General features: G+C 34.6%; 1 protein-coding gene across 2 annotated transcripts in view; it reads left to right on the top strand.

The window, feature by feature from the left end:
- The window catches only part of HOOK3 (hook microtubule tethering protein 3), a 97,873-nt gene extending 97,284 nt beyond the window's left edge, over positions 1 to 589 (top strand). For both annotated transcript variants that reach the window (XM_034647667.1, XM_034647668.1), the window contains one exon: positions 193 to 589. In XM_034647667.1, the coding sequence (XP_034503558.1) occupies positions 193 to 333 (141 nt within the window). In that variant the 3' untranslated portion in view covers positions 334 to 589. The remainder of the gene's footprint in view (positions 1 to 192) is intronic.
- Positions 590 to 13,035: the final 12,446 nt, after the last annotated feature.

Raw genomic sequence — 13,035 nt, 5'->3', positions numbered from 1 at the left:
TCCAAGAGAAGATTTGTACCTAATTGTTGGAACTAAAATGTCTCTATAAGATTTTAATCTATAATGAGCAGAATTAACATCCCTAATTGTGCCTCATGATGCAACGTGACAAATTCTGCATGATGAAATTTTCTTTCGTGAGAGTATGTTCTATCTTCTTCATTGATTGCTCTTTTTTCCTATGTTGAATAGGGAATGACCCTGCATAAAAAGGCGGCTGAAGATAGACTTGCTAGTACAGGTTCAGGGCAATCATTTCTGGCTAGGCAGAGACAAGCAACCAGCACAAGAAGATCTTATCCGGGCCACGTTCAACCCGCCACAGCAAGGTAGACAAGTCTTGTCATCAGAACAAAAAAACAGCCTGCATTCAGAGCATACTTCTGTTACATATGACGACATTTCAGGAAATTCAGCCAGCTTATTTTTTGTCTCTTTTATGTTGATATTTAGTTGTTTCTCATTAGAGGACTTTCTCTCTCCTGTATCTATATTTTAGTTTCTTGGTTCTTTATTTTGTAGTCCTTTCGGTTCCTTTTAATGTGCCAAAAATTTTTAAATGCCCTATTAAAAGTGTTGTATAATAGTGTAGTACTTTTCTTTGTATGAAAATGTCCTTTCCCCAATGGTGTAGGCTTTGTAATGAATTAGATTTTCTGCCAATAATTGATATACAATTTATATTCTTTATTGTGCCTCTGTGTTACCATGCTTTATAAGAATGTCTTTGTTTAAAGGGAATTAATCTTTTTATGATGTATTAATCTGTGTTTTCAATTGTTTTCCAAAGGCACTTCAAATAACTTGCATATTTACTACATAAAATGGTTGGCAAGTGCACTTTTTGCAAAGACATAAATACATTGGCAGAGGTGCTAATCACATGTTACCTAAGGCACCTGATAGATTTATTTAGAGGGAAAAAATGAGTTTTCCACATTGTTTTATAGGAAATTAAATTTGTCCAAAGATTTGGAAAATATTTTTAAAACATACATAAAATTTCATTATTTCTTGCTGTCTTGTTTGCTGACAGAAGATAAATGCATTGGCTAGGTTATTGGGGGGAAATTACAGAAGAAAAAAAATCAGGCAGTGCATTAATTTTTTTTCTCGTTTTGGAATATCCTAGTAACTGAACATCAAATTCTAGCAATGTGGCTGACATTTATAGTTTCATTTGCCCTCCACATCTAAAAGATTCATTTTTCATGTACTTACAAGTAATAGGTAGCCTTACCTTTTGAACAGTTTCCTTCTTGACTTGCATCTCATTTTACTTACTCTTTAGTATAAACCCTTCAATTTCTCAGTAATTCCTAAACCTAACATCTTAATATCAGTCATTAAGATCAATAAGTGACTTCTTGTATGTGATGTTATGACAAGTCTCTTAACATTTTTTTCTTAACTCTATGTACTAGTCCAAGACTTTGCTACTGAATAGATTCCCCTGAGTATTTGGTTGCCTCAGAGTTCTTCGATTTGTTGACAGATTGTAAACCATGTTTATTTCCATTGAGGAACGGCTGTCAAGTAATAATGATTGTAAAGCACTTTGTATAAGGTGCTATATAAATGTGAAATATTATTCATTTGAAAATGAAATGCCTCTGACTTTCCATAGTGACTTAAGAATTTGGTCCCAAATTATATTTAAGTTCCCCTCCAGCCTTTTTCTTGCATCATAGCCAATTTTTTTTTAAAGCAAAAAATTATTGAAATTGGGTTGATTGGTTGGCTGGTTTTGGTTTTAGATTGGTCCTCTAATAAGATTTTATTTCGTGTACTTGCTATTTGAAAGTTCAGGTTTCTTTTAGACCTGTATATTAAATACAAACAAATAACACTAAATCAAGCTACATGTAATTAAGAATTTTCAGAAACTATATTCAGGTATTTGACTTTAAATCCTTACTTTTTTTTAATAAGAAAATTGACCTAAAAATAAATAGTGTTTTCATTTGTCCTCAGAAACTGTACTTGAAGAAAGGTATTAAGAGTATACACAGAAATGACTCCATGCATTGTGCTAATTTTTTACATCAAGTACAGAAGTCTGAGTGCAGTGTGAATGCTTCTAACTGATAAGACTGTAAATCAGGAAGAATCTGTAATAATGGAGAGAACCGCCTGAGTAGAATGCATTGTGGGGTTTCAGGAGGCTAAGCAGACCTCATCAACATAGTTTTAACGATAAAAGATTAAGAACTAGTTAAGATGGTTCTACCCCAACCCCTTATTTCTCAAATAGCATAAGGATTTAGCTGTTTTAAAACAGGACATGAACACTAACTTTGGTAACATTAAAATTATTTGGGAATTACACTACCTGCGGAATAAGATAGATGAAATTAAAGAGTCTATGAGCTGTTCATTAAATGGATTATATCCTGTGAGATGAGAGGTTTTAATTTCAGTTCTCTGAACTGAAGTTCACTTACTGCCCCAGTCCTGGTCTCCTACCAACCTATCAACTCAAGTATATTTCTCTAAACAGGAGGAGAAGGTGCCAGGCTTTTAGAAGCATGTTTACTTCTTATTTTTCTATGGCATCTGTTGCATGCTATTTTTTTGGTGTTTACATTCATAACATTCACTCTCCTTTACCCTTATAGTTTAGTATGCTACTTTCATTACATAGAAGAAATTATATTTCTAAGCATTCTGATGCTTTTTCAAAAAGCAGACATAAAACTTAGCTGTAGCAGTGACAACCCTGTTTCTCTTGCCCAGTTTTGGACAGGATTTATAAATTGCTATTTCTCCAGTAACGATTAATAATTTCTCAGGAGGTTTGTGACGATGCATGCATGGTCTGTCTGGAAGTTGAAAGCCACTGGGCGCTTTATCTAGATGTGAGCTATACTGTGCTATAGTTTTACAAACTCCTTGAATACAGTAACTTCATGAAGCCACAGTTCGCTCGGACAGTGGAGCTAGCCCTGGCCTCAGCAACAGAGTAAGTACAGTGTTACTGCATTAGGTTGGGGTGACCCATCCCCGCAGTGTTGAACTCTTTATCAACAAAAAGCTTATTTTTCTTTTCCTTCTAACCAGGGTAAGAAAGTACAAAGTAAATAACTTAAGAATATGAAAGAATAACATTTATGTTCTGCAGTGTGTATTTACGAAGTTTGTAATAAAAAAAAGAATCAACAAATATCGTAGTTTACCACATAGAAAAAGAATAAATAATACAACTGTACATATCTTCAAAGAGCTTCAAAAACTCAATGATACCTTTTTATCGTGTGTCTAATTATTTGATAATAACCAAGAAAAAGAAGTCCCTAAATAAAGGACCCATGTTCCAAAATTGATTAAGATTGAATTATTTGTTTGATAAGCCCTAGCCTGGCAAAATTGGCTTGCTGGGATGTGAGATGATTAGATTATAATAGGATAATTTTGTTGAAGTTTTAGTGTTTTGTTTATATAGTAAAAGCTCAGTTGTACAAAATTAAGCTAGGTGTTCTCCAGTCAGAAACATTGGCCTTTTATCTCATTAGTCCCTCACAGGCATGAAAATCCACACTGTGCAAATAGATCAGCAATAGTGATTGTTCAGTAAAAGATGAGTTAGGCTGAAGAAAAGATAATTTTATTAGCTACTTTACTCACATCTCCTTTTGAATACCAGCTTTGTTTATTTTTGTTAGCTAATGATAAATATTTTTGAGTGTCTCTTGTTCTCAGACAAGCATTCATCTTTTCAAGGTAACACCATGTTAAAAATTTGAAAATCTCTATCCGAGTATGAGAAGTATCTTAAAACAAAAATCTAAATTTTTAAAATTATCTTAACTCTCTGCACTTAATTCCCAGATGTCTAGATCTCAGACTTTGGGATGTTAACAATTATCCCCAGTTGGAACACGTGTAAACCAGCTAGTGTAAACCTAGCTAGTTCATAGCCCCGTGGATCAGAACAACTGTGATCCTAAAATGAGAGGAAAGTGCTTGGTGTCTTGCTTTTTGCTAATTGCAGAATAACATTAAGACAAAATGCTTTTTGTTGTCTGTGCATTAAACTGTGGAAGGGAACTTTGACTTCTTACCCTTGTATTATGAAGGGATTCTCATCAAGTCCTTGTAGCGTCATACTTCTCCACAGTGAAGCCAGTGTGATACCCTGAAGTCGATGAAGGAGCGTATTAAACAAAAGAAATGGGGTGTCAGAGTCTTTGAAAGTTACTTTAGTGTGCTTTTCACTTTCCCTTGTCGTAAGTTAAGGAGGTCTCCAGTCAATAATGATAATCTCTTTCTCTATAGTCCCAGCTGTTGACAGCAGCTTATTTTAGCAGTTGTGCAAACCAGTTTCGTTACATTTAAAAGTGGTCTCAGAGCTTATTCTTTGTAACTATAATGATTTTAATATTTTATATCACGAAGTTTTTATACAAGGAAGGCTATTCTCAATGTACCTGTCATCTAATTTTTTACTTTATAAAGCATATTTAAATAATAATTGGTGTATGTTCCTTTTATTGAAAATTTTGAAAATGTTTTATTGTCCAGTTTAAGCATCATAATTTTATTCTAAAGTTTTGTAGTAAAAACTGTTCATTTCTCAGAAACCCAAAAAACAAAATAATTTGCTACTGACACAGCTAATTTCTGCCCTTCCCCATTCCCCAAAATCACAGAAATATTAATATTTAGCTTCCTTTTTATAAAATGAAGGACAGCACAAATGTGATGACATCCATCTCTTTTAAATCATTGATTATGTTCTTGGGGAGAAGGAATGTATTGATTATGTTGTTAAATAGCCTTTTATCAATCCAATCCAACTCACGTGTGTTATCTATGAAATATAAAAACTTATGAAGTTTATTTAATGTGATCTTGAACTAGGATTCTTCACATTGTGGTTAAATTGATAGAGAAAGGGACATTCGTTTGAGAAACAAGAGACCTGAACCTAATTATGGCAAGTATATGAGTTTTGACAATTGTAGGGGGTCTATACATGTTTCCTAGCAATTATATATCAACAATTATATGATGTCTCTCTTCAGTATTTTTCTATTTTCCAGTATTTTCCAGCAATATTCTGAAAGATAGGCTTGTATGCTGTATTTATAAGTGAGCATAAAAATCTGAGAAAGTAACAGAAGGCTGTTAAGGCAAATCCATTCCTAGAAATTAGAATGGATTATCGGGATAAGAAATGGCCTGATTATAAACAAATATCCAGATGGATGGAAGTACTAATACAATTTAAAAAAACTGTCTTAACAAATGTTCCTAAAGTGATAGCTTACATAAAATCTTCTGACTTTCTTAACATGATCATTAAATAAAGAAGAGTAGACAAAAATATAATTTATTTTCTGTTCGTCCTTCCCTTCAGTAGGCATTAACTGGGCATACAATACAATATTCACTATACGTTTATCAGTGGAGGGGAAAGCATCTATTTTTATTTTGAAACTCTCACCCATTTCTAAATCTAAGATAGTGACTTGAAGCCATTAAAGGTACTATGATTTGATAAGATGAGAAGAAATCTGTGGTGGCTGAAAATTACTACCAACTTCTCTAGGTCTGCTGCTTTATCTAGTTCAGAAACCTTAGGCTCAATTCTGTGTTCCTCCCTAATTAGACATAGTAGCCCACCGACAAAATTTTGTTTAGATTGAAGGCAAGAGTAGAGATTTTAAAAAATATATTCAAGAGGGTCTTTATGTACCTGGTAAATTGCCGCTAGGCTCAGAATTAGATCTTTATAGCGTCTTGAAGATGAAATCATCAGGAAAAGTGTCTGTAGCCTCAAACTTTCAGGCGTGTGGGGCTATCAAATATCCTGAATTATATCTACTCAGAGCTTAAAGGAAGAATTAACTATCATGACAAGAGTCATCTCAAAGTGAGAAAAGGGAAACTACCAAAGCATGTGTGGCTTTAGTGTATGTGGGGGACCTCTTAGCAGGTGTTATCACTTAAGAGATCTCAAAGTTGACAAAGGAAAATAATTAGCTTAGCAATTATATTGCTAAAATCAATAAAAGGGACTCGTGTTTATTCTTGGTGTATTTGTCAACCCATGGGCAGTGATTACTGTATATACATTCTATAGTGTGTTTATGTGTGTCACTATTAGAGATGAGTGTCTTTAATATTATTTACTGTTACATCTAATCATTTATGTATTATTTATACTTTACTGCAAGACTCACAGCACTTTACTAATATTAGATAATTACTTTTCTTCTACTTTTCTGTGGCATTTTCAATTTGTATCTTTTACCTAGGGTTCTTTTCCTTATTTTGGAGCACTCACAAAGAAAAGTGTGAAAGATCACCCAAAGAAATGGGCTCTGCGTTCTTCCTGAAATGTCTAAAGTGGGATCTGAAAATCTAAGTCTAGAGATCTATTTGAAGCTGAATTGGGGCTACTAGGCATTAATTACTTTTTATATTTCACATTAATAAGACTTATAAGTCAATACTCATGAAACCAAGTTGTCTCAAATGCCAACATATTTGAAACTTTTTGTTTTCTGGAGTTGCATTAATAAAAAGTAAACAGCCTTCTAGTTAATCAGAACATGTTCTAACCTTTGCTTTGCCTCCTAAAATATAAACCTATCAATTGCCCTTCACTTTCTTTCATAGTTTCTTCATCATTGCCTAGACCCAAAGACAGAAAGAAAGCCAAGTTCCTGGAGCTCTAAAGTCAGAGAATCTGGGAAAAGGTGGAGGTTAGCTGTGGGGAAAAGGCAGACGCTACAGCTGGCAGAATGCTACAGAAATATTCTTCGTTCTGCTGTAACAGATGTGCTTAATGAGCTTGGCTATTGTTAAGTTCAAATAGAGCAAAGTGTTCAGCTTGTTTTTATTGAGAGGTATCTTTAAGAGTCAGGACTTTTCCACTTGTAACTTGAATATTCAAATCATTGTCCAAAAGTAACTGAAATATTTGTTGTTAGGTAAACATTGACACATGGTTACTGCCAAAGAATAGGAAGATTTACTCATATGAACATTCTATTAGAGTTTTGTTTTGTTTTATGCTTTTACATGAGACAAATGCTTTTATAGTGTGAAAAGTTTTGGTAGTATTTTCTTCTGCATTACCCCCTGTTCTCCTGATGCTCTTTGCTTAAGCAAGTCACCTAGAAGAGATTGTAACACTGAAATAGAGAAGTGTGGACTCTGACCTTTGAGGGAGGATTTGCTTTTGTCTCCCCAAAGTAAAAAGTTAAAAATGAAATACCCTCATACACACACAGAGAAAATAAAATGTTTTGAATATCTACTAATTAGTTGTTGAATGGATAAGTTCTCTTCTAAATGCCTTTATCATCCAGTGGCTTTTTGCTAATTTACGTAAGAGTAGATTCTAGACCTACATTTTCCAATTCGTTAGCCATTAGCCACATGGGGATTTAAATTAAAATTAAATAAAATTAAAACTTTGGTTCTTCAGTCACCTAGCCACATTTCAAGTGCTTTGTGCTGCACACAGATAGTGGTTACCATATTGGACAGCATAAATACAGAACATTTCCATCATTGCAGAAAATGCTTTTTTACAGTGCTGTAATGCCCAAAGAGAAAATATAGACAAAAATAAAAGTATTCAATTAACTTACAATAACTCTTAGATTTTACTGCCATAGTTGAAGAAAGCTGTGTCTCTTATAAAAAAATTAATACCAGCCCTTTTTAAAGACATTGGAAAAATCAAAACACCATTCTTTGAAACTAGTATTCAATATATTTTTAAACAGATTCTCAGCACTTTACTTTTCAAGTGATATAATTAAATCATTTCATAAATCATAACTTCGTATCTTCAGGCTCTTCTCCCCTTTTTTGTAGTCTTTTCAAATTGATGATACATAGTTTCTGACACATGTAGAGCAGAAACTAGTGAATTCTTTATTCACAAATACAAATTGTTAAACATTTATCCTTCTGTTATTTTTAAATACATGTAGATCTAATGAAAGTGGCGAAAGTTTTTTTGTTTCTGTCCCTTTAAACATTTTTTTTTTAAAGATTTTATTTATTTATTTGACAGAGACAGCCAGTGAGAGGGAACATAAGCAGGGGGAGTGGGAGAGGAAGAAGCAGGCTCCCAGCGGAGGAGCCTGATGCGGGGCTGGATCCCAGAACACTAGGATCACGCCCTGAGCCGGAGGCAGACGCTTAACAACTGAGCCACCCAGGGCCCCTGTCCCTTTAAACATTTCTCCCTAACATTGCATTTGATTATCTATCCCCTAAAGGCACATCACGATCCAAATTACTTCTTTGGTTTTCTTCTTAGTTTCTTGCTCTTAATAGCTTGGATTATGAATCAAGTTCAGTTTCATGTATAAAGCAAGCATTTTATTCTAGTGACTTGAAACATTTTTAGTATTTATTATTACACTTCTTAACATAACGAAAGGATGTATATGGCTGCATCTTTGAGTTTTTTTAATGAAAATAAGGGACTAATCATATTTCTTTTGAGTCAGCTTGGTGCTTAGTTAAAACTATCCTGTTAGAAAGTCATGATGCTTTCCTCTTCCTTTTTAAATGTTTTAAATCAGGCAACAGACTCAATCCAGTAGTGTCAAATTCCAAGGAAATTATGAAATTATTATTGTTCAAGTACAGATGGATAAATGGTGTGCTTTGAGGGTCTTTTTGTTTTTTGTTTTTTTCTTGTTGGCCTAATTTAATGTGTGTACTACAGAGACTCCTGTTAGTTAAGGGAAATTTTCATTATGCTTGAAATAGTATTTTAGTATAAATACAGGAAATGACTGTACACAAATGCCAATCAATAATATGAGGCCTTTTATTTTTTTTAATAGTAGCCTTTTGTTTTTTAATAGCCTTAGTTATTTAAAATTTAGTTGCACTAAAATGTCATCGCTGTCACTAACTTTGCTGTGTACAGGTTACGTGTAATTCAGAATGCTTTGCACTTAGAAGAATATTTTCTAGGTTTATCTTGTTTTGCAGTTTTCATGTTTTGACAATTGCCCCACCATTTATAACACCCAGTTTTTGGTTGTGTAATGAATGGTAAAATTCAAACATATCTAATAATTTAATAATTTGCCTTATTTTGATTAATAAACTCTATCAAAGATTTGAGGATAGAAAAAGGCTTTTTTTTCCTATAGTATTTTTTAAACTTTTCAGACGAGCTGGAAAACACCTTCGTACATTGGAGTTGGAGTTGTATTGATTACAGTCCCGGCTCTAAAGCCTTATACTCATGTCTTAAGTATTAGCGATTGTTCTATGAATGTTGTTAGTTTCCTATTTGACATCACAGTTATCCACCTTGCAGTGTAGCTGTTGCAAAAAGGGTATTACTAGGTATATTCTTATTTCTGGTTGACTATTGAATTTATAATTTGATGACTTCATTTTTTGTCACTGTAATCCAAAAATGAAATAAATCCACATAGGACTCTAAATTTCTCAGTTCACAAATGGAATCAATACAGATACGGCGACATTGTACATAATGGCATCCAAGGATTTTTCCATGTGTTTACCAAGCTTACCAACCATTTATTGTATATTAGATTGGTGGGTTTTCTCACTATTTTTCTGAGGTGAAGGACTCAGCCTCAGTAAGAAATTTTCACTAAAATCACAACATAATGTCCAATAAACCACCAGAAGACAGATTTTTAATTTTTTTGAAATATTATATTGTATTTCCTTTTGATATCACTTATTCATTTTAATTTTATGACTGCCAACTTGTTATGGTATTAATTATATGTATATGTTTATATGTATGCATATAATATATGTATATGTATATGAAGAATAAAGTTAAGATTTGGTCAAACTATATTTTCCCATTCAAGTACAAAAATGTTTTCAAGGCTGCAAAAAGTGTACAGTTGTTAAACAAGTTGTAAATAAAGACTTGTATAAAAATTCAGTGTAGATTTTTTTTCCTGCTCTTAAACCATGATAAACACATATTTAATAATTGCCTAATAGTATGCATCCACTTGCCTTTGGCACTTGCCATAGTGTCCTATCAATTTAAAGATTATGCCACTGATTTATTATAAATCAGGAATATTCCTTGCAGTTTTTTTCCAGTACCTATCATAGATTGTGTTTTGACTTAGGCTGGTACTGAATAGTTGTAAGCTGATTATCTAAAGTTCTTAAGGGATAAAAACTAAACATGGCTTCCACCCTCTTAGAGTTATCGTGTGAACACCGTCAATCTTAAGAACAGCAAGAACCCACGGCAGAGTAATTGCGTTCTTTAACAATGTAAAGCATTATTGTTGGAGCATCCTATTTAGGTGACTAAAGCCCCTTTTCCTGCCTTGTACACCCTTAAAATTTACCCTTTCCCCATCTCCACACTAAACATTATTGAAATACAACATCTTCAGTATCGGGTAAAGTGGCAATAGCAGTGTGGAAATTGATTACGTTAAAATAATCAGCTAAGTAATTTCAAAGTGAAATTAGCACCAAGATTAAAAAAAAAAAAAACCTATGTAGTTGAAATAGTGCCCATTTTACTGTCAGATAAATACAAGTTTTTTTCACTCCTTACCGTGGGGATACCATACTAGCATTTATCGAGTGTCTCTTCTGGGTATTTAATACTGAAGCAAAGGAGAAAGGTAGGTTGAATCACAAAAAATAAACCAAAAAATGTTTTTGCCTTCAAGGATTTGGTCAAATGAAGCACAACACAGGAAAGTTCCCTAATAGAACTGTCATGGAGGTGAAAGCCTACCAGTCTGCCTAAAATACATTTATGTACTATTCAGGTTATCGCTGCATTACAAACCACTTTAAACAGCATAGTGTCACTCTTGCATCTGAAGACACTGGGCTTCTCTCAGTAGGGACCCCTCATTCAGTCTCGGTTAGATGATGGCTGGGGCTAGAGTCATCTGAAGGCTTTCTATCGCACATCTGATACCTAGACTGATAGTGACGGAACACCTGAGGGCTGACCAGAACACAACCTCCTGACATGACTCGTTTGGACAGTCCCAAAACGGGGTCTCAGGCTGGATGAACTTACAACACAGCTAGCTTCCTCGGAGCGAGTTCTCAGAGACCCAGGTGAAAGCTTCAGAGCTTCTTAAGACGTAGCCTCGGAAACTACACAGCATCACTTTTGTCAAATTTGTCACAGACTAGAGCAGGTTCAAGGGGCTGACCAAATTCTCCACTTCTCAGTGCAGGAACGACCAAGTTAGCCTAGCTGCTGCTGTTCGGCGCTCAGGCAGAAGGAGGATTTCTCCTATGAAGATCCTATTCTGAAGCCATCAGTCCCTCCCTGTTTGCCAGTGCCTGTGCCAAGCATAATCACAGAGGTACAGATAGTCAGGCACATAACTTCAGTGTGAGCAAAACCTGAGGTAGACGACAGAACTCCGATAAGTTTAAAGTCACAAATATGCTCATATTTCTTTAATTGTGTATAAAATGGGCTGAATGTTTCTACACTTTGATAGTTAATTTCTAGAACTGTGTTTTAAGGAAATTGTTGAGAATATAAATGTCTATGTGTCTGCACAATACGTGCCTTCTAAAAGACGTGTTTCCAAAGATACCCACCCCTTGAATTTTCAGTTTTTCCCCTTTAATGAATCATTCCCATTAACATACAAACATGCTGTTATTTCTCATATCTTCTTTATCAATGAATTATTAATTTTTAACAATATTTTTAAGTGCATAGCTTTTGACCTATATACATTCATGATGAATCCATCACAGTAATCAAAATGAGCATATCTATCACCCCAAAAAGTGTTTTTAGGCCCCTCCAAGGGGGCCTTGGTAATCCCTCCAAGTCCTCCTAGGTCCCCTGTACCTATCCACATCTCTAGACAACAATTTATCTGCTTTCTGTCACTATAGATTATTTTCCATAGTCTATAATTCTAATGCAAGTGGAATCCTATAGGATGTACTCATTTTTTTCCTGGCTTTTACTCAGCATAATTTGAGATTTCTTTATATTGTGTGTATCCATAATTCATCCTTCTTTATGACTAAATAGTATTCCATTGTATGAGTATTTCACAATTTTTTTATTCATTCACCTACTCGTGGACATTTGAGTTGCTTCCAGTTTGGGACTACTGCAAATAAAGCTATTATGAATGTTTCTTCACAAGCCTTTGTGTGGACATATGCTTTCATTTCTCTTTTGTAAACACCTACAGTGGAATGGCTGGGTCATACGGTAGGTATGTACTTAATTTTTTAGAGCTACCAAACTGGGGGTGCCTAGATGGCTCAGATGGTTGAGCGTGTGCCTTGGGCTCAGGTCATGATCTCCAGGTCCTGGGATCAAGCCCTGCATTTGGCTCACAGCTCAGAGAGCAGTCTGCTTCTCCCTCTCCCTCTGTCTCTGCCCAGCTTGTGCTCTTTCTCTCAAATGAATCAATTTTTAAAAGCTTTAAAAAAAATAGAACTACCAAACTGCACTACAAAGGGGTTGTATATTTGACCTTTCCAGTAGCAGCGAATGAGAGATCCACTTCCTCTATGTCTTTGCCAAGACTCAGGCCTTTCTTTTTGATTCTACTCATCCCCATGGGTGTTAGTAGAATCTCGTTGTGGTTTTGTTTGAACAGTCTTTTTGTTTTGTTTTAATTTTAGCCATTCTAATAGGTATATATAGTATTTCGTGGTGTTAATTTGTATCTTCCTACGGACCCATAAAAACCATTTCATTTTCTTATTTGCCATACATCTTTTTAGATAAAATGTTCAAATTATTTTCCAAGTTTTTATTGGATTGTTTTCTTATTAAATTTTGAAAATTCTTCATATATTCTAGATTTAAGTCCTTTATGGGAAAATTGATGGGTAAATATTTTCCTCCAGCCTGTTGCTGGGTTTTTCATTCTCTCTCTTTTTTTTTTAAAGATTTTATTTTATTTATTTGACAGAGACAGCCAGCAAGAGAGGGAACACAAGCAGGGGGAGTGGGAGAGGAAGAAGCAGGCTCCCAGCAGAGGAGCCTGATGTGAGGCTCGATCCCATAACGCCGGGATCACGCCCTGAGCC

This window comes from Ailuropoda melanoleuca, chromosome 18 (genome assembly GCF_002007445.2).
Source record: "Ailuropoda melanoleuca isolate Jingjing chromosome 18, ASM200744v2, whole genome shotgun sequence".
Taxonomy (NCBI): domain Eukaryota; kingdom Metazoa; phylum Chordata; class Mammalia; order Carnivora; family Ursidae; genus Ailuropoda; species Ailuropoda melanoleuca.
The sequence above is the reverse complement of the archived record's forward strand: the minus strand, read 5'-3'. Positions and strand labels throughout refer to the sequence as shown.